Source organism: Pan troglodytes, chromosome 12 (genome assembly GCF_028858775.2).
Source record: "Pan troglodytes isolate AG18354 chromosome 12, NHGRI_mPanTro3-v2.0_pri, whole genome shotgun sequence".
Taxonomy (NCBI): Eukaryota; Metazoa; Chordata; class Mammalia; order Primates; family Hominidae; genus Pan; species Pan troglodytes.
Window position 1 is genome coordinate 48,224,921 of NC_072410.2, and position 18,679 is coordinate 48,243,599.

Below are 18,679 nucleotides of genomic sequence, written 5' to 3' on the forward strand. Positions count from 1 at the left end.
GGCCGACTCCTCCCCGCCCCACGAATGCCGGGAATTGTGGTCTCCGCCGGACGCGAGTTGTGAGACGGCCCAAGGGGCCGCGGGGTATGCTGGGACCGCTAGCCCTTCCGGCGCGCCTCAGGACTTCGGGTCCCCTCACCCCGGGCGGATGCCCAAAGACTCCGCCTTCCCAAGAGCCCCTGCGGCCGGGCGCGAAGATGGCGGCGGCGGCGACGGCCGGGCGCTCCTGAAGCAGCAGTTATGGAGCTTCCCTCAGGGCCGGGGCCGGAGCGGCTCTTTGACTCGCACCGGTAAGAGACCCGGCGGGAAGAGACCGATCCCCGCGTCCTCTCGGCCTTCGGCGCCTGACCACTTCGCCTCTCGCCCCCAGGCTCCCGGGTGACTGCTTCCTCCTGCTCGCGCTGCTGCTCTACGCGCCAGTCGGGTTCTGCCTCCTCGTCCTGCGCCTCTTTCTCGGGATCCACGTCTTCCTGGTCAGCTGCGCGCTGCCAGACAGCGTCCTTCGCAGGTTCCGACGCGGGCGTTCGGGGAGTGTCAGAGCTGGGTCTGGCCCGAGGCCACACAGTCACCACCTCCTGTGTCCCCAGATTCGTAGTGCGGACCATGTGTGCGGTGCTAGGGCTCGTGGCCCGGCAGGAGGACTCCGGACTCCGGGATCACAGTGTCAGGGTCCTCATTTCCAACCATGTGACACCTTTCGACCACAACATAGTCAATTTGCTTACCACCTGTAGCACCGTGAGTGAGAGCGAGGCCGAGAGCGCCACGGGGCGGTTCCCTGGGGCCCAGCTGAAGGCCCCCCTGTCCCCACTCGCGTTCCCCATGGAGGATACTGAGCCTTACCCCTAACCCCGATCCTCCACCCCACATGTCAGTTTTTTTTTTTTTTTTTTCATTTTCCTCAATATTTTTCTTCTTGCTTTCTCTTCTCCTGGTTCCCAGCCTCTACTCAATAGTCCCCCCAGCTTTGTGTGCTGGTCTCGGGGCTTCATGGAGATGAATGGGCGGGGGGAGTTGGTGGAGTCACTCAAGAGATTCTGTGCTTCCACGAGGCTTCCCCCCACTCCTCTGCTGCTATTCCCTGAGGAAGAGGCCACCAATGGCCGGGAGGGGCTCCTGCGCTTCAGGTGGGTTTAGCACAGGTATGGGGTGCCAGCTGGGTAGGTGGTCAAGCTTGTGGGCCCTTGAGTTTTTACAATTTTCTTCGGCCCTTAGCCCCCATCATCTCCAGTTCATTTCCTTTCTGTCCACTTTTAGTTCTTTCTCCTGAATCCCTTCATTCTTCAATTATGTGCTTGTAGAGTTTGACAGTTGCCTGTTATAAGGCAGGTGTGAGCTGCTGACTAGGCTGGCTGGATTCCCATCCTACTTTCTCCTTCCTCTTCTAGTTCCTGGCCATTTTCTATCCAAGATGTGGTACAACCTCTTACCCTGCAAGTTCAGAGACCCCTGGTCTCTGTGGTGAGTGTGTGTTGAACAGGGAATCTCTGGGGCTTGAAGGGGAAGTTTCCCATCCCTGGCCCTGGCTTAGGCCTCATTTCATGCCCTCCCCTCAGACGGTGTCAGATGCCTCCTGGGTCTCAGAACTGCTGTGGTCACTTTTCGTCCCTTTCACGGTGTATCAAGTAAGGTATTAACTGTCCTCACATTTTGGTCGCTGGGGAGAGGCTCACCTCAAGGTCAAGGAATCAGTGGCCTCTGCCCTGTCCATTTGTAGATCTTTATATCAAGGTTCTACCACAGAGGCAACACAAAGTATTTGCAGTATTTACTATTTTCCCACCCACCATGCAAAGAGGTACCAAAGTGGGGAATGGTGACAGCCTCTACCCTGGGTGCCCACAACATAGCCCTGGATTGTTTCTTTGCAGGTGGCTTCGTCCTGTTCATCGCCAACTAGGGGAAGCGAATGAGGAGTTTGCACTCCGTGTACAACAGGTGGTCGGGTGCACAGACAGGGTGGAGGCGGGGTCCCTGCTTAGGAGGAGAGGGAGGAAAGCTTGAGATCTTGACACTTCCAGTCTTCCAATTCTTCCTAGCTGGTGGCCAAGGAATTGGGCCAGACAGGGACACGGCTCACTCCAGCTGACAAAGCAGAGCACATGAAGCGACAAAGACACCCCAGATTGCGCCCCCAGTCAGGTATGTGGTCTCTATACATTACAGCTTTTGGGTTTTTTTTTTTCGGCCTACTGTGATTCCTCCCCTATTTCTGTGCTAGTTAGCCTCTCCTTCTAGTTCTCTACTTACCAGAATTTCTTTTTTCTTTTTTTCCTTTTTCCACAGCCCAGTCTTCTTTCCCTCCCTCCCCTGGTCCTTCTCCTGATGTGCAACTGGCAACTCTGGCTCAGAGAGTCAAGGAAGTTTTGCCCCATGTGCCATTGGGTGTCATCCAGAGAGACCTGGGTATGGGAAAGGGTGGCCCCACACTGGGAGATGGGCACAGGGAGGAAAAGTGGGTTGTGAAGGAAGAAAGTAAGTAGGGAGTGGACTCCCTTCTCTTTTCTCCCCAGCCAAGACTGGCTGTGTAGACTTGACTATCACTAATCTGCTTGAGGGGGCCGTAGCTTTCATGCCTGAAGACATCACCAAGGGAACTCAGTCCCTACCCACAGCCTCTGCCTCCAAGGTGAGACCCAGGAAATGGTCAGATCCAAGTCTTGGGGTGAGTTGGGGGCAGGCTACCTACTCCCTTATCCCTGACCTTTCTTTTTTGATCCTGAGACCCTAGCATAGTGCCTCTCTTGCAAAGTAGGCATTCGATGCGTGTTTAATGATGATGACTCCGCAAGCCCTCTGACATTGTGATCACCTCAGTTTCCCAGCTCTGGCCCGGTGACCCCTCAGCCAACAGCCCTAACATTTGCCAAGTCTTCCTGGGCCCGGCAGGAGAGCCTGCAGGAGCGCAAGCAAGCACTATATGAATACGCAAGAAGGTGAGGGGGTTAGAGGACAATTAATAGGATGTGGCAAATTGGAGAATGGAATTATGGAGCTACTATGGCAAAGCCTGAATAATATCTCTCCCTATGTCCCACAGGAGATTCACAGAGAGACGAGCCCAGGAGGCTGACTGAGCTCAAAGGAACAGGATGGCACCCAGAGCCGCAGGACGGAGACTGGGGGCAGCCCTCACCCAACTCACAACAGGCTGGATGGGTGGGTGGTAAAAAGGGAAGGATGAGGCTCCCCCAATGTCACATTAAATTCATGGTTTTCATTCAAGGCATCTGTTGTCTCTCTCGGTCTCAAAAGCCCTGTGAGTGGGTTCCTTATTCCTTGGCTGCGGGGGATGGGGGTGAGAGTCTTCTTGTACATTTGAAGGGGGTAGTCAGACTGCAACTGTCTAAAATCACCTCCTCATGCCAAGTGATGAGTGATAAATTAAGGAAGTGTAACTGAACTGAAGACCCAGCTTGGGTGATCAACCCAGGTTTTGGAGGAAGCTGCTGCAAAACTACAAGTCCCAGCATGCCTTTCACAAGCACACTACACATCATCTATAGAGTTCACACATGCTCAGTGTGGTAGCTGGAGCCTGTTTTCCATAGGTTCCTGACTAGGTTAAATAAGGTGGAGCAAATAGCCCCACCCCAAAAGCAGGCTTCAGGATTTGAAGTTTGAGCCCATCCCTGAGGTAGAGCCGGAATTTACCTTTGTACTTCACACGGTCAGGGTTGGTGGTGACTACGTGGGTCTGGAGCTGACTGCCGTCCTGACACGTCCTAGAGCTGCAAGCAGGTTTGAATCCAGGATCCCTGTGACTCTGCTGTTCCTCTCCCCACCCCCTATATTCTTTATCCTTTTCCCTTCAGGACTTTCCCACAGGTTACTAGGTCTCACATAATTTCTACTGCCCTTGAGGACCCCTGCCTAAGTAAGATTTCTACTACCTGCCAACAGGGTAATAGTATCAGGTAGATTTCTACTACCTGACTATAGGGACTGTTGACTAACTCTCAGTAGCCCTTTATCAAAATACCTAGCACTGTTTCCTGGCAGGAAATGCTGGGAAGGGTGGGCCCCAGAGCATGATCAACTGAAGGTAGAGGTTAAGGATCGGGGCTGAGGTGGGAAGATGGTGTCGGTCACCAAATATGACCTTACTGGCTGCTCTGCCTTCTGCAGGTCCTGCCAGAGAGCCACCATGACCTCTCAGCCTCTCAGGCTAGCAGAAGAGTATGGCCCAAGTCCTGGGGAGTCTGAACTGGCTGTGAACCCCTTTGATGGGCTTCCCTTCTCTTCCCGCTACTATGAGCTGCTGAAGCAGCGCCAAGCCTTGCCCATCTGGGCTGCTCGCTTTACCTTCTTGGAGCAGTTGGAGAGTAACCCCACTGGAGTGGTGCTGGTGTCTGGGGAGCCTGGTTCTGGCAAGAGCACCCAGGTGTGGTGGGGGTTGTGGGGGCAGGCAGATTCTGGGAGTGGACAAAGGGAGGAGCTAGGGAATTGGCCTTTCCCTGGGCAAGGGGGGACTGGGCCACTTGGGGTCATGAGGAAGGTGAACGAAGAGAGATGGGATGAGTTAGGTTGGCCCTGGAGGCTGGTGAAAGACCAGGGGACTCCCCAAATAAGGAAAGATTAAAGTGGCCATAGTTCCCTGAGCACTTCTGACTGAAGTCCTACATCTTCCTCACTGGCTCTCCTTCCCTACTTCTATCCCAGATCCCTCAGTGGTGTGCAGAGTTTGCGCTGGCCAGAGGGTTCCAGAAAGGACAGGTTACTGTTACTCAGCCCTACCCTCTTGCAGCCCGGAGCCTGGCTCTGCGGGTTGCTGATGAGATGGACCTGACCCTGGGTCATGAGGTTGGATACAGCATCCCCCAGGAGGACTGCACGGGGCCCAACACCCTGCTCAGGTGGGGGCCTCTGCAGGCCTTACCCGAATCTAATTCCCCTTATTCAGTAGAAACAAACCCATTCCTCTGGCATCTCACCATACCCTCCCTTAGCCCAACTCACTCTTTTTTATTTTATTTATTTTGGAGAAAGGGTCTCACTCTGTCACCCAGGCTGGAGTGCAGTGGTGCAATCACAACTCACTGCAGCCTCAACCTCCCGGGCTCAAGTGATCCTCCCACCTCAGCCTCCCAAGTAACTGGGAATACAGGCACGCACCTCCACGCCTGGCTAATTTTTATATTTTTTGCCATGTTGCCCAGGCTGGTCTCAAACTCCTGGGCTCAAGTGATCCGCCCACCTCGGTCTCCCAAAGTGTAAGGACTACAGGCATGAGCCACCGTGCCTGGCCCCAACTCACTCTAAATTGTGTGTGGTGCAATGGCTAAAGTAAGCCCTTGAATCCCAGCCAGGGGCCTCAGACATTCAGCCTCACCCTCATCAGAAAAATTTCACTTCCCAGCTGGCGTATACCTTGTGAACAAAGTGTTCTCAGCGGGGTTGTGGGGTCACAGTTATGGGTCCATAGGCTCAGGAAGTCACAGCATATTTTTCTGACCTTCAATATCAAAATATACGTCCCTTGGGGAGAAGATTCCCTGAGCTTGTGGGGCTGGTCAGTGTCCACACTGATTCCTCTGCCCACTACCAATGTCAACAGGTTCTGCTGGGACAGGCTGCTTCTGCAGGAGGTGGCCTCGACCCGAGGCACTGGAGCCTGGGGCGTGCTGGTACTAGATGAGGCTCAGGAGCGGTCGGTGGCATCAGATTCACTCCAGGGGCTACTGCAAGATGCCAGGCTGGAAAAACTTCCGGGGGACCTCAGAGTGGTTGTGGTTACTGACCCAGCCCTTGAACCTAAGCTCCGAGCTTTCTGGGGCAATCCTCCTATTGTGCATATACCCAGAGAGCCTGGTGAGAGACCTTCCCCCATCTACTGGGACACCATCCCACCTGATCGGGTGGAAGCTGCCTGCCAAGCAGTGCTTGAGTTGTGTCGGAAGGAGGTTCCAGGAGATGTGCTAGTGTTCCTGCCCAGTGAGGAGGTAAAAAAAAAAAAAAAAAAAAAAAACAGCCTGCAAAAGGAGGTACTCATCATCATCTTCCAGTCCTCAGGAATGGGAATGGGAGCAATGCCTGTTAGGAACAGTAGAGTTGCAGTATTTACTCTCCGTTGGGGTCCCAGAGAAAAACTTAAGGATTTCAGGGTAAAGAGGTTTACCACTCACTTTTTTATTCCCTTTAATGCAGAGATTTGTGATTCAGTGAACCCCTGAAATTATAAAACCTTCAACTTTATGAGTAATTTGCATTTTCTCAGAGTGAAGGGCCATAACTTTCAACAGTCTTTCAAAGGGATCTGTGACCCCAAAAAACGTGAGAACTGCCCTAATGCCCCACCCACCCTTCTCCTCAGGAAATTTCCCTGTGCTGTGAATCCTTGTCCAGGGAGGTAGAGTCCTTGCTTCTCCAAGGGCTTCCACCACGAGTACTGCCCCTTCACCCAGACTGTGGACAAGCCGTTCAGGCTGTGTATGAGGACATGGATGCCCGAAAGGTTGTGGTCACTCACTGGCTGGCTGACTTCTCCTTCTCCCTCCCTTCCATCCAACATGTCATCGACTCAGGACTGGAGCTCCGAAGTGTGAGTGAGAGAGAGAGATAGCGGTGGGGTAGTAAAGGCAGAAATGGCCCACTCTGATCTGTCTTGGCCTTGGTTGGGGGACGGGCAACAGGTTTACAATCCTAGGATCCGAGCAGAATTCCAAGTGTTGAGGCCAATCAGCAAGTGTCAGGCAGAGGCAAGACGACTGCGAGCAAGAGGGTTCCCACCAGGTAAGAGCCTTTGCCCTCACTGAAATAAAAAACCCAAGAGTCACCAACATGCAAGCCCTGAGAAATCTACAGTGGTCTTCTTTCCCAGCTCTTTTTCCCCTCAGGATCCTGCCTCTGCCTGTATCCTAAGTCCTTCTTAGAACTAGAAGCTCCACCATTGCCGCAACCCAGGGTGTGTGAGGAGAATCTGAGCTCCCTGGTGTTACTACTAAAAAGGAGACAGATTGCAGAGCCAGGGGAGTGTCACTTCCTGGACCAGCCTGGTGAGCACCTCTCCTGCCCAAGCACTGCCATCTGACCACCCAGTTCTGAAACTTCATATCCTGTAAGCCCTGTTTCCTCACCAGCTCCAGAAGCATTGATGCAAGCCCTGGAAGATTTAGACTATCTGGCAGCCCTGGATGATGATGGGGACCTGTCAGATCTGGGTGTCATACTATCAGAATTCCCTCTGGCCCCTGAGCTGGCCAAAGCCCTGCTGGCCTCATGCGAGTTTGACTGTGTGGACGAGATGCTCACCCTGGCTGCCATGCTCACAGGTATAAATCGCTGCTGTAAATCCATAGCTCTTGAAACCACTTCAGCCCTTCCTCTTGGGTTTTGGTGCTCCCGAGGCTAGCCCTTTCCTCTCTGCACCAGTTGCCACCCCTCACAATGCCTAAAGAACCAGGCTTAGTCACCCATCTCCCTCTTGTCTCTTTAGCCTTTTTTCTCTGCTGGTTCTTGCCCTCAGCATGCTTAAATCTCTCCTAATCTGTTATTGCTAAAACTCACACACCCCTCTTCCTCAACCCTATCCTCCCCTTCAGCTATGCAGCATGATTTCTATCCTGTTCTAACCGGTGTATTGCTCACCCACTGCACTCCAGCTTCAGGTCTACCATGCCAGTGAAACAGCTTTCAACTCACCAGTGACCTTCCAGGTACCTAATCCAGTGGATACTTTTGAACCCTTATTCATGACCTTCTTTTGACACTTGAGATTGCTGACCGCTCCACCTTGAAACTGCCTCCTCCCTAGGCCTCTGTAACGCTGCTCCTCATGGTTTTCATCCTACGTCTCTGGTCATCCCCTTTATCTTTTCCTTGAGCTCTTTGTCCTCTTCTTATCCATTGTAAATTGGTCCTCAGGGTTCTATTCTTGCCTCTTTTGTCTTCTATTCCCTGAACTCTCCGAGCAAGTTTATCCACACCCATGGTTTGAAGTGCTACCTTTAGCCTTAAAATTTCCAAACCTTGTGCCGTGTATCTCTCACCCAATACCATTCTTCGAATCTGAGAGACAGAGAGAGAGCGAGGGAGAGAGGCATGGGGAGAGGGGGAGAGAGGGAGAGGGAAAGAGAGGGAGAGGGAAAGAGGGGGGGAGAGGGAAAGAGAGGGAGAGAGAGAGAGCATACTCCAACTCCTGATGAACGTTTTTTTCTTTTTCTTTTTTTTTTTTTTTTTTGAGACAAAGTCTCACTCTGTCACCCAGGCTGGAGTGCAATGGCATGATCTCGACTCACTGCAACCTCTGTCTGCCTGGTTCAAGCAATTCTCGTGCCTCAGCCTCCCAAGTAGCTGGGACTACAGGCACGCACCACCATGCCCAGCTGATTCTTGTATTTTTAGTAGAGACGGGTTTTTGCCATGTTGGCCCAGCTGGTCTCAAAGTCCTGACCTCAGGTGATCCATCCACCTCAGCCTCCCAAACTGCTGGGATTACAGGCCTGAGCCTCGGCACCCAGCCCCGATGGACATTTCTACCAGAATAGTTAACAGTACCTCAGCTCAGAACGGAACTCAAATGCTCTATTAAACCACTCCCTCACCACCATCACCACAAAATCTTTTCCTCTCTCTAGAGTCTTAGATTCAGATAATACTATTATCTCTGCTGCTCTGCTACCATCACTCTAGACCAGTCTTTCTCCAGGTTATTTCACTTTTATCTCCTAAATGTAAATATATATATAAAAATATATTCATCTGTCCTTCTCCATATTCACTTCCAGTGAATACGGTAGGTAGGATCTGCCAATGGTAGGTCCTCCTCATTGCTCAGCTGGATTTCCTCAGTAGCCTCCTAACTAGTAATGTGAACTTTTTCAGACACATGGACTCTCTTACTTAAAAACTCTTCTTCAGCCAGGCATGGTGGCTTGTGCCTGTAATCTCAGCACTTTGGGAGGCTGAGATGGGAGGATCACATGAGGTCAGGAGTTTGAGACCAGCCTGGGCAACATAGTGAGACCCTGTCTCTACAAAAACAAAAAATTAGCCAGGTGTGGTGGCATGTGCCTGTAGTCTCAGCTACTGAAGAGACTGAGGTAGGAGGATCATTTAAGCCTGGGAGGTTGAGGCTGCAACGGGCCATGATCACGCCACTTCACTCCAGCCTGGGCAAGAGAGTGAGACCCTGTCTCAAACAAACAACAACAACAACAAAACCCCACAACTCTTCCTCTACAGCTACTCTTTACCTTAAAGACAGTTCCTTTCCTCAGTACTCCAGCCTCTCATGACCTTACCTATACCTACCTCTCCAGCTTTATCTCCTGCCATTCTGCCACGTCATTTCATTCCCTCCACCCATACCAGATGGCTTGCAGTTCCCCAAATATGCTATATTATTAACTTACGTGCCATGCTGTTGCCACAGTCTGAAACATACTCCCTGCCCCGTCTCCACTCGGCTAATTCCTACTCAAATTTCAAATACTAGCCCAAGGGTCCTCATCGTTTTCTCTTACATCACTCACATCCTCACCACCTGAAGCCTGGATTAGGTATCCTCCTCTTTGTTTCCACAGTACCATATACAAACACCTATCATGCTTATCAAGTCTGCTTACCTGTTGGTCTCTCCCACCAGACTTGAAGCTCCTTGATGGCAGAGACTGTATTTCATTTATTTATCCTCAATGTTTAATAAAGTGCATAGCACCTAGAAGTTATCTATGTCTTTTGAATAAAGTTCCCAAAGGGACACTTCTGCCTTTTCAGCATTCTACCTGTACTACTATCCCTTCCCATTTCCCAAATGGCAGATTCTACCTTCCACTCTTCTGCCTCCAGCTGCCCCTGGGTTTACCCGTCCTCCAATCAGTGCAGAAGAAGCTGCCCTGCGTCGGGCCCTGGAACACACGGATGGTGACCACAGTTCTCTGATCCAGGTGTATGAAGCCTTTATACAAAGTGAGTTCTGCATCCTTTTATAGAATCCCAGATTTTCCAAAGAGGGGAAATTTTATGCAGCCAGCTGACAGATCTCTATGCTCAGAAAGAGGAGGCCCTTTGGCTAAGGGTTGGGTTATTTCAGGGGTCTCAAGGACTTTAGTTTAGCTGGTCCCTTTCCTCTCCTAGGTGGAGCAGATGAGGCTTGGTGCCAGGCTCGAGGTCTGAATTGGGCAGCATTGTGCCAAGCCCATAAACTTCGGGGAGAACTCCTAGAACTCATGCAACGAATTGAACTTCCCTTGTCCCTACCAGCCTTTGGCTCTGAGCAGAATCGCAGAGACCTTCAGAAAGCACTGGTGTCAGGATACTTTCTCAAGGTTAGAGGAAAGGGTGGGGGTGAGGGTGATCAAAGGAGCAAAAGGCAAAGAGAACAAATATTGGTAAGCCACTTTGAAATCAGGGTCCAGGTGGCCATTCAAAAGATTCTTTAGAACCAGAAAGGACTTTTCTCTTGAGGATTTGAGGTACAAGGGGCTATGGTAAATGCCATGAGGTATAGTAGAGACCAGACAACACCTAGAGGTAATGCTTTACTTTTCATGCTCTCATCACCCTTACTCTTTCTCAATCCCCTTTTATTTTTTTCTACTGCCTGCCTCTTCCCTTTTATTTATTCCGTCAATATTTCTGCCTTTCAATAAGGTGGCCAGAGACACAGATGGGACTGGAAATTACCTACTCCTAACCCATAAGCATGTGGCCCAGCTCTCCTCATACTGCTGCTACCGAAGCCGCAGAGCTCCTGCCAGACCCCCACCATGGGTGCTCTACCACAATTTCACCATATCCAAAGACAACTGCCTTTCCATTGTTTCTGAGATTCAACCACAGATGTGAGTTCCCTGACATCCCTCCTATACTGCCTATTCCTCTCCCTGGGGCCAAAATTATGGCTGGGGAGTTAGAGAGACAGAGGAAGGGATCTTAGTGGTTAGTAAAAACATGATCTGAGGAGACAGGATTTGTGGAAGGGCTGGTGAGAAGTTTAAAAGTCTGCATTATAAGAGAAGATGCACTTTTGGAGACCTAGGCAGGAGGAGTGCTTGAGGCTAGGAGTTTGAAACCACCCTGTAGTCCCAGCTACTTGGGAGATTGAGGTGGGAGGATTACTTGAGTCTAAGGCTAAGGATTACGGGAGTCTAAGGCTACAGTGAGTTATGATCATGCCACTGAACTCCAGCTCAGGCAACAGAGCGAGACCCTGTCTCTAAAAAGAGAGAGACAGAGAGAGAGAAGATGCAGATCATCTAATTATGACTCTCTCTATTAGGCTGGTGGAATTGGCCCCTCCATACTTCCTGAGTAACTTGCCTCCCAGTGAGAGCAGAGACCTTCTGAACCAGCTAAGGGAAGGAATGGCAGATTCTACAGCAGGGAGCAAATCATCCTCAGCCCAGGAATTCAGAGATCCCTGTGTCCTGCAGTGACCTGCCTGCCTATGGAATGGAGCTGGGTTCATCTCATCACATTAGATTATCCCTCAGGGTGACACCAAAGCACCCAGACAGATTTAGAAGCCCAAAGTTTAGGGTCAAATGTAAACCCTGGAACCTGAGTCCCAAGAAATGGTAGACTGGGAATGGAAATAATGGGGTAAACCACAGTCTACATAGGGAAGGACTCTTTCCTTAGCCTTCTCTTATTGATTGGAGAGGGACTGACATGCTCCTCATTCACTCAACTTTGCCAAACCCATTCTTGTACTCCCTTGTGATCTATAAAAGATTTTTCTATGATGCCAAGTTTTAGTTTGGTCCTGCAGTGCCATATACAACATCCATAAATCAGTGATGATATTACAGTAAATAACCAGGGCCAGCTCCTCCAACTATATAGTCTCTAGCCTCTTCCCATCTCCAATCAGGCCTTCATGCTATGATCGACATAGTTGTCACTAGCACAGACATGAGTTGTCGGGCTACAGTTGGTCTCTAGCCTGGCCTCTCTTCCCTCTGTCACAGTGCACCAGCCTCCAGGGCACAAAGGATGGGGGTGCTAGAGGAATCAGACAAATTCTTCCCTTTCTTCCTCATACAGCTTAAATCCAATTCCTTTTTAAACCTTAAGGCTAATGCAACCATCCCCTAACTAGACTTTCTATTAACAAGCTTCCCAGCAGCCCAGACACACCCACAAGGGGAAGTCTTTCTAACAACTTCAGAGACATCATGCTTTCCTTTCTTTCTTCCTAGGTTCTCCTTCCTTCCCTTCCCCTTTTGTGCCCTCGGACTTTTTTTTTTTTAGATGGAGTCTCGCTCTGTCACCCAGGCTGGAGTGCAGTGGTGCAATCTCAGCTCACTGCAACCTCCACCTCCCGGGTTCAAGCGATCCTCCTGCCTCAGCCTCCTGAGTAGCTGGGACTACAGGCATGTGCCACCATGCCCGGCTAATTTTTGTATTTTTAGTCGAGACAGGGTTTCACCGTGTTAGCCAGGATGGTCTCGATCTCCTGACCTTGTGATCCTCCCGCCTCGGCCCAAAGTGCTGGGATTACAGGCGTGAGCCACCGTGCCCCGCCTGCCCTTGGACTATTGACTTAGGTATTCTCCATCATCTTGCACATTGCAAAGGTGGTTGTCGAATTTGGTGGAAAGGTTTAGTCCTTAGAACTCTGCTTTTCTCCTCAAGAGTTCCCTCCCTCAGAGATTCTATCTGTTCTCATTCATTCTATCTAGGTCCACCTCTATGTGGATGTCAGCTGATCTCCCTCAAAGGCACTTCTCCAGGATTTATTCTCTCTAGGTATAACATTTAGTTTTGCCTATACAGTTAATTTTGCTCCAGTCTTCCCAATTTCCCTTTCATCATCCACAGCACCATTGATTTCCTGATGCTGCACATTTCCAGTCTTGGAATTACCTTTGATTCTTCTTAAGCTTGTCACTTCCAAATTATTTTCCAAATTCTCTTCACCCTAACTCCACTGGGCCCATTAACTTTGTCCACTGTTTCCTCCTCTCCCTTCTCTGTCCCTATGTGACACCAGAGCCAGATTTTCTTTCTAGATTTTCTCTTTCGTTGGGTGTGTAAGTATCCGACTCGCCTCCTGCCCGGGCGTGTTGCCGGAGGATGTGGCCAGCAGGCTGAACACACATGACAACGTGAGGCTCAAAGTCAGGAAGGAATCCTTAGCGATTATTTTACAGTTGAGGGATGAGATGCCCGGGGTGGACAACCCTCTGGTTTCGGTCACAATCAGCCAGCCTCTCGCGCTCCAGCACCCCCTCTATTGCTTCGCCGTGGTCGGCGTCTTCTTTCCTTCACACCTTTGGTACAGACCCAGCCGGCACCGCGCGCAACGCCGCTAGAGCCCCTCAGAGCCCCAGCTCCCGACCACCCGCCGGAGAATTTCGAGTCCCTCAGGAAAGCAGCTCCCATTGGCCAGCCCGGCCCCCTCCCCGCACCTCATTGGCTACTGTCCTGCAGGTCCCGCCCTCTCGGCGCCTCAGGTTCCAGCGGCGGCGTAACGGCAGTGAAGTGAAAAATGGCGGGAAAGGCCGCCTCTGAGCTGGCCGTGCATCTGCGCAACGCTGGCTTGGGAGCCGGCCGGTGGTGGAGGAGCCCTCGACGACAGCCTCAAGGCCTGCCACTCCTCACGCGCCCGGCTGCCACTAGACCATGGGCGCAGGCAGCCGCGCGCTCCACCGCTCCGGGCCCGGCGCTCCACGCCGATCGGACGGGCGTCGCTCACACCACCGAGGCGAGCCCGGACACTGAAGCCACTTTGTTGTCCTCGGCCCAGGGCTGCAGGTTCTGCAGCGCGAAGAGCGACGAGTTGTGCAGGCAGAGAGGGTCCGGGGGCAGCGGCGGCCGCAGCGGCCGTGGCAACGCGTCCTGCTGCAGGTGCAGGAGCAGCCGGCCCGCGCGGTGCCGCTCGGCCTCGCGCTCCTCCGCCGTCTGGCGCCTAAGGGAGGGAGACGCGGGGTCAGCGGGGCCGCCCGCCGCCTCGCTTCTCACCAGGCCCGGCTCGGGAACCCCAGTCCGCCCTCGCCCGCGCCGCGCCTCACCGCCACTTGGTGCGTCGGTTCTGGAACCACGTTTTGACCTGTGCGTCGGTCATGCGCAAGGCCTTGGCCAGCGCCGCCCTCTCCGCAGAGGCCAGGTACTTCTGGCGCAGGAAGCGCCGCTCCAACTCCAGCACCTGTGAGCGGGAGAAGGACGTGCGCGGCTTCTTCCGCTTCGGAGGGGTCCGGTTTTGGTAGGGGTGGCCTATGCGGCGCGTCCCAGAGAAGGGCGAGAGCGCAGCTACCGGGAGGAAGAAAGACCAGGGCAGAATTTGCAGGGTGGCCCGAGGTGCCACTGAGAAGGCCGCGCGGCTGTCCAGGCCGCAGAGCTCCCGCGCCCTGTCCTTACCCGGGCCCTAAGCATCAGCTGAGCCCTATAGCCAAGAAAGGCCCTTCCCCTGGGATGCGAGGGAGACGTCCCCTGTAACTTCACCCTCCCCTCCCCACGCGTGGACAGTGGGACTACAGAGGAGGGCGCGGGCACCGACGGCAGCTCCCTCCCCATCACCTCTCGGAGGCAGGACCCAGAGATTTGAGTTGGGGGAGGATCCCCTGGGAGGATCTAGTGGGAGGTGTGAAAGGGGTCCTTGAGTTGGAGCAGAAAGCTAAGAGATGAGGAGACGGGGTCAGAGTCGGGCGTGACGCTGGAGGGGTCAGACAACCTCACCCGTGAGCCGGTCCTTGGCAAAGCGGCGGCCGCTGTCCATCCAGGGGAAGGTGAGTCCCGCTAGGCCTCCGGCGCCGCCCAAACCCGAGGGCCCAGGCACTGCAGGCGCCCCCCCCGCGGGCGGCGGCACAGGCAGCGGGCGGTGCGCAGGGACGCGGATCACGCCGCCTGGGCCCACTCCGGAGCTGCCGGGCAGCGGGGCAAGTGAGCCGGCGGGACCGTAGCCCGAGGCTCCGTGGTATCCACCCGAGAACGCCCCACTCTCCCCATGACCCTGGCCCCCGCGACCCAGGCCTAGACCGCCCCCTGGGGTTTCGGGGCCGCTCAGGATCTGATCGATACCGAAGCTGATTGGCTCGTGGTGTGGGAGGTTGTGTGGACCCAGCATCCCCGGCTCCATCGGTCTGGGCCGAGGAGAACCGCCGGAGGTTCGGTGGTTGGGGAGGATGCCTCAGGCAGCGCCAGAAGCCCAGCGGCGGCGCGCTCCGGAGAGTGGCCTCAGGGGCCCGCGGGGCTGGCCAAGGCAGGTCGCCGGGGTCCCCGAAACAGCAGCATCCCTGTGCACCCGGAGCAGCCGCGCCCGTGCCAGCCGCTGCCGGGCGTCAGCGCAGGGACTTGCATCCCGGGGGAGCACGGCCAGCTGGGGCCCCTGGAGCTTCCTTGCTGGCTCTTAAGCGCAAATAGACGCTGGGCTGCCGGCGCTGCTGCCCAAGTCCCGGGTGGAGAGGGTTGGCCAGCTCCGGCTGGGGCAGTGACTGACGGATCGGCCCGGGTGGGTAGTGGGGGCTGGGGGTAGGGCAGGGGCGGGGCCCAGCAGTTAAAGGGGAAGGGACGCCTGTTTGCGCCAAGCGCAGGGGGAAGGCTGGCTGGCGGAGATGTGCGGGGCGGGGGCCAGGGGGCCAGGGTGTTAGGAGCCAGGCCCAGCGCGGGAGGGGCCCGAGCATGGGCCGCTGAGTCAGCGGAGATGCTCACCGCGCCTCCATCCTTGCTGGCCTCCGCCTTTGGGCGGCCTCCGCCTTTGGGCTGCCTTCGCCTCACCGGCTTCCTCCGCAGGTGCCTCCTCCCCCAGCCCCCACTCTTCGCCTCTCGATGGATCCTTCTGGCCAACTCCCGGATTCGTTGTGGTCCCCGCCTAAATGCCCTCGAAGACCAAATCTCGTTGTGGTTTCCTGGCTGCGTAAGAAGCGGCTGGGGAACGGCGCCCGGTGAGCTGCAGGCCCAGGAAGAGAACAGGTGTGGGAAGGGGACGGCAGGGGCTAAGGGCGGGGAACGGCCGCTTTGGGCTGGCGATCGTGGTGCGCCTTCTGGCCTCTCCTGTAGGTCCCCCCAGCCCTGTTCATGCGCACCGGTAATTGGTGTCCTGTGTTTCTTAGAATTTCGATTTTCCAAAATCCGTGTAAAATGGACCATGGCTCAACCCGGGCCAAATCAGGCCGGCGGGTTCTTGGGGCTGGCACTTACCCCCGGACCCCAAGTGCAGGGAGTCCTCAATGCAGGACTCTGCCCCTCCATTCTGTGCCTAGGAAGTCTGTTCTCACACTCTTCCTCCTCAACGGCGGGAGGGCGAAATCTCGCCACAGGGGACACGTGGGACCTCACTGAGGCCTTGGTTGGATCCTGGCCGCCTTGTTTCCCATAAACATTTTACCCCACCCAAACTCAGAAAATGGCCTGGAGCTGTCAGAGAAGGGAGGTGGGGAAAGACCTAAGCCGCTTGGTGACCTTGTGACCTCTGGCCATGAATCCAGGAGCCGGGAGTGCGTGAACTCTGCGTCCTTCCCGGGGATGGGACCCCCGCGGACGGGCCCCTGAGCCTTAGACCCGCCCCCGCCGCCGCCCTGCCCGGTGCAGGCCGCGGTAATCGGGTTAGCTGGGCCGGAATTACATTACCTTCCCCGGCCCGCCCCGGCCCCCGGGGGGGCCCTGGCGCCTCTGAGCCGGTGAGACTGGGCTCGGAGAGGGGGGTGCTTCTACCATCCTGCGGTGGCGGTGGCGGGTGGGCACCAACGAGCAGCTCAGCCTACCTCTGACACGTGGTGGCCAAAGGACCTTACCCTGCTGTGCCAGCCCTCTACCCTCGTCCCGAGCCCACCCCGCTGTTCAGCTCCATCCTGCTGGTTCCCGTGTGAACCGAAATGCCTTGTAAGTCTACTAGCTGGATCTCCCTGGGAGCACTGATCTTCAAACTGATTCTCCAGGATCCCCTGGGAAAGACTCTGCCCCCTCCTTTCTCCCCAGCAGATGGGCTGGCAGCCTGGTGCCTGGGGCAGGGTGAAGGGGTCTTTTCTCCCCTGGGAACCAGGAATGGTATTTGGGCATCTGGGCAGAAAGATAAAGAAGAGAAAGAAGAGTGAGCTCTGTCCACTAGCCCTCCAGTGTTCTCTGAAGCCTTATATCTAGAGGAGGTGAACCATAAATGGGACAGAGGGCAGTGGGAGGAACAGTGGGCATTAATATGTGTCAACCTGCTGGGCGCGGTGGCTCACGCCTGTAATCCCAGCACTTTGGGAGGCCGAGGCGGGTGGATCACGAGGTCAGGAGATTGAGACCATCCTGGCTAACACGGTGAAACCCATCTCTACTAAAAATACAAAAATTAGCTGGGCGTGGTGGCGGGTGCCTGTAGTCCCAGCTACTTGGGAGGCTGAGGCAGGAGAATGGCATGAACCCGGGAGGTGGAGCTTGCAGTGAGCCGAGATCGCGCCACTGCACTCCAGCCTGGGCAACACAGCAAGACTCTGTCTGAAAAAAAAAAAAAAAGTGTCAACCTCCCCCACCTTGACCACTCTACTATCCAATTTGTCCAGCCCCTCCTCAGCCCTGCTAACAGCCCATTCTGAAAGAGGGTGGGGGCTCCTACCAATTTAGCAGATGTATTTTCATCTTGATGGAGAAGACAGACATTATCACCTCCCATCTCTTTACAGAAACCCATGCACTTTTCTCAGCAGTAGAGAGGGCTACAAGGAAGCATGAACCTGTTTAGTCCAAATCTTCAGGCCGGGAGCAGTGGCTCATGCCTGTAATCCCACCACTTTGGAATGCCAAGAGGGGACGGATCACCTGATGTCAGGAGTTCAAGACCAACCTGGCCAACATGGTGAAACCCCGTCTCTATTAAAAATACAAAAAAATTAGCTGGGCATGGTGGCAGGTGCCTGTAATCTCAGCTACTGGGGAGGCTGAGGCAGGAGAATCACTTGAACCCGGGAGGCAGAGGTTTCAGTGAGTGGAGATCACCACTGCATTCCAGTCTGGGGAAACAGAGCAAGACTCCATCTCAAAAAAAAAAAAAAAAAAAAAACTTCCTTGATAGCAAGGGCTGGATTCCTCCAGATGGGAGCAGGGAACCTAGGGAGACAGCAAAGAAATATAATCTCTGAAGAGGGCTGGTGTGCAGATTAGGAGTTTGCTAGTCCCATTCTCTGCTCTGAAGGGTGAGTCTGGGGGCAGGGGGGCAGGGTAACCAGTGGTCTCCAGCCAACCTAAATAAATTCTCCTTGAATGAATCAGTGAGTGAATCAACAAATGAAAAAAAGGCAACATCATGCAGACCCGTACACCCCTGCCGTTTTGAGTTCAGCACAGATGGTACTGCCACCCAGAGACTGTCCAACTAATCCTTTAAGGAGAATGGTCACAAACTCAGTAGTTCATACAAGTCTTCTGGAGAGTTTTTAAAATATTTTAGTGCCCCACTTCAAGAACAGATGGCATCCAGTTACGTCACCCAGACCACAGTCCTAGGACTTTCTCTTTTTTAAGAGACAGAGTCTCGCTATGATGCCCAGGCTGGCTGGCTGGCCTCAAACTCCTGGGCTCAGACAATCCTCCCACTTTGACCCCCTGATTATCTAGAGTTATAGGTGTGCACCACCACCCCAACCTGGCTTGAAATGTCCTTTCTTGCCTCCTTGTCTCTGATTCACAGGGAAAGGATGGTTCCTGCTGGTTTATATTGAAGATTGGCCAGGCGCGGTGGCTCACGCCTGTAATCCCAGCACTTTGGGAGGCCTAGGTGGGTGGATCACGAGGTCAGCAGATTGAGACCATCCTG

At 54.0% G+C, this 18,679-nt stretch overlaps 3 protein-coding genes across 9 annotated transcripts; 2 read left to right on the forward strand and 1 right to left on the reverse strand.

Annotated features, from left to right (window-relative positions):
- The first annotated feature begins 115 nt into the window (after nucleotides 1–115).
- AUP1 (AUP1 lipid droplet regulating VLDL assembly factor) lies at nucleotides 116–3,225 on the forward strand. Of its 5 annotated transcripts, none has more exons than XM_001161094.6 (12): nucleotides 116–290; nucleotides 371–508; nucleotides 588–738; nucleotides 943–1,127; nucleotides 1,389–1,461; nucleotides 1,557–1,630; nucleotides 1,872–1,938; nucleotides 2,040–2,142; nucleotides 2,287–2,406; nucleotides 2,514–2,629; nucleotides 2,818–2,936; nucleotides 3,041–3,225. In XM_001161094.6, the coding sequence occupies exons 1-12, from the start codon at nucleotides 241–243 to the stop codon at nucleotides 3,075–3,077; spliced, it is 1,233 nt and encodes a 410-aa protein (XP_001161094.1). In that variant the 5' UTR covers nucleotides 116–240; the 3' UTR covers nucleotides 3,078–3,225. The 5 variants fall into 5 exon arrangements, 3 of the variants coding, with proteins under 3 accessions (XP_001161094.1, XP_016804332.1, XP_009440989.1); XR_010149357.1 differs by having other exon boundaries at nucleotides 160–290; nucleotides 2,514–2,665; nucleotides 2,756–2,936; XR_010149358.1 differs by having other exon boundaries at nucleotides 160–290; nucleotides 2,756–2,936.
- Nucleotides 3,226–3,540: 315 nt separating this feature from the next.
- DQX1 (DEAQ-box RNA dependent ATPase 1) lies at nucleotides 3,541–11,693 on the forward strand. 2 transcript variants are annotated; one of them, XM_063789700.1, is made up of 12 exons: nucleotides 3,541–3,741; nucleotides 4,129–4,384; nucleotides 4,663–4,856; nucleotides 5,558–5,942; nucleotides 6,314–6,541; nucleotides 6,633–6,732; nucleotides 6,837–6,995; nucleotides 7,080–7,271; nucleotides 9,790–9,909; nucleotides 10,078–10,268; nucleotides 10,594–10,784; nucleotides 11,222–11,693. In XM_063789700.1, the coding sequence occupies exons 2-12, from the start codon at nucleotides 4,148–4,150 to the stop codon at nucleotides 11,376–11,378; spliced, it is 2,154 nt and encodes a 717-aa protein (XP_063645770.1). In that variant the 5' UTR covers nucleotides 3,541–3,741; nucleotides 4,129–4,147; the 3' UTR covers nucleotides 11,379–11,693. The 2 variants fall into 2 exon arrangements, with proteins under 2 accessions (XP_063645770.1, XP_009440984.1); XM_009442709.5 differs by lacking the exon at nucleotides 3,541–3,741 and having other exon boundaries at nucleotides 4,017–4,384; nucleotides 11,222–11,501.
- TLX2 (T cell leukemia homeobox 2) lies at nucleotides 6,531–17,898 on the reverse strand. 2 transcript variants are annotated; one of them, XR_008546280.1, is made up of 4 exons: nucleotides 14,623–17,898; nucleotides 13,959–14,196; nucleotides 12,811–13,855; nucleotides 6,531–6,751 (listed from the first exon to the last, which is right to left on the reverse strand). XR_008546280.1 is itself a non-coding variant. In XM_016948844.3 (3 exons), exons 1-3 carry the CDS (start codon nucleotides 15,020–15,022, stop codon nucleotides 13,639–13,641), a joined length of 855 nt encoding a protein of 284 aa, XP_016804333.1. In that variant the 5' UTR covers nucleotides 15,023–17,898; the 3' UTR covers nucleotides 12,667–13,638. The 2 variants fall into 2 exon arrangements, 1 of the variants encoding a protein (XP_016804333.1); XM_016948844.3 differs by lacking the exon at nucleotides 6,531–6,751 and having other exon boundaries at nucleotides 12,667–13,855.
- Nucleotides 17,899–18,679: the final 781 nt, after the last annotated feature.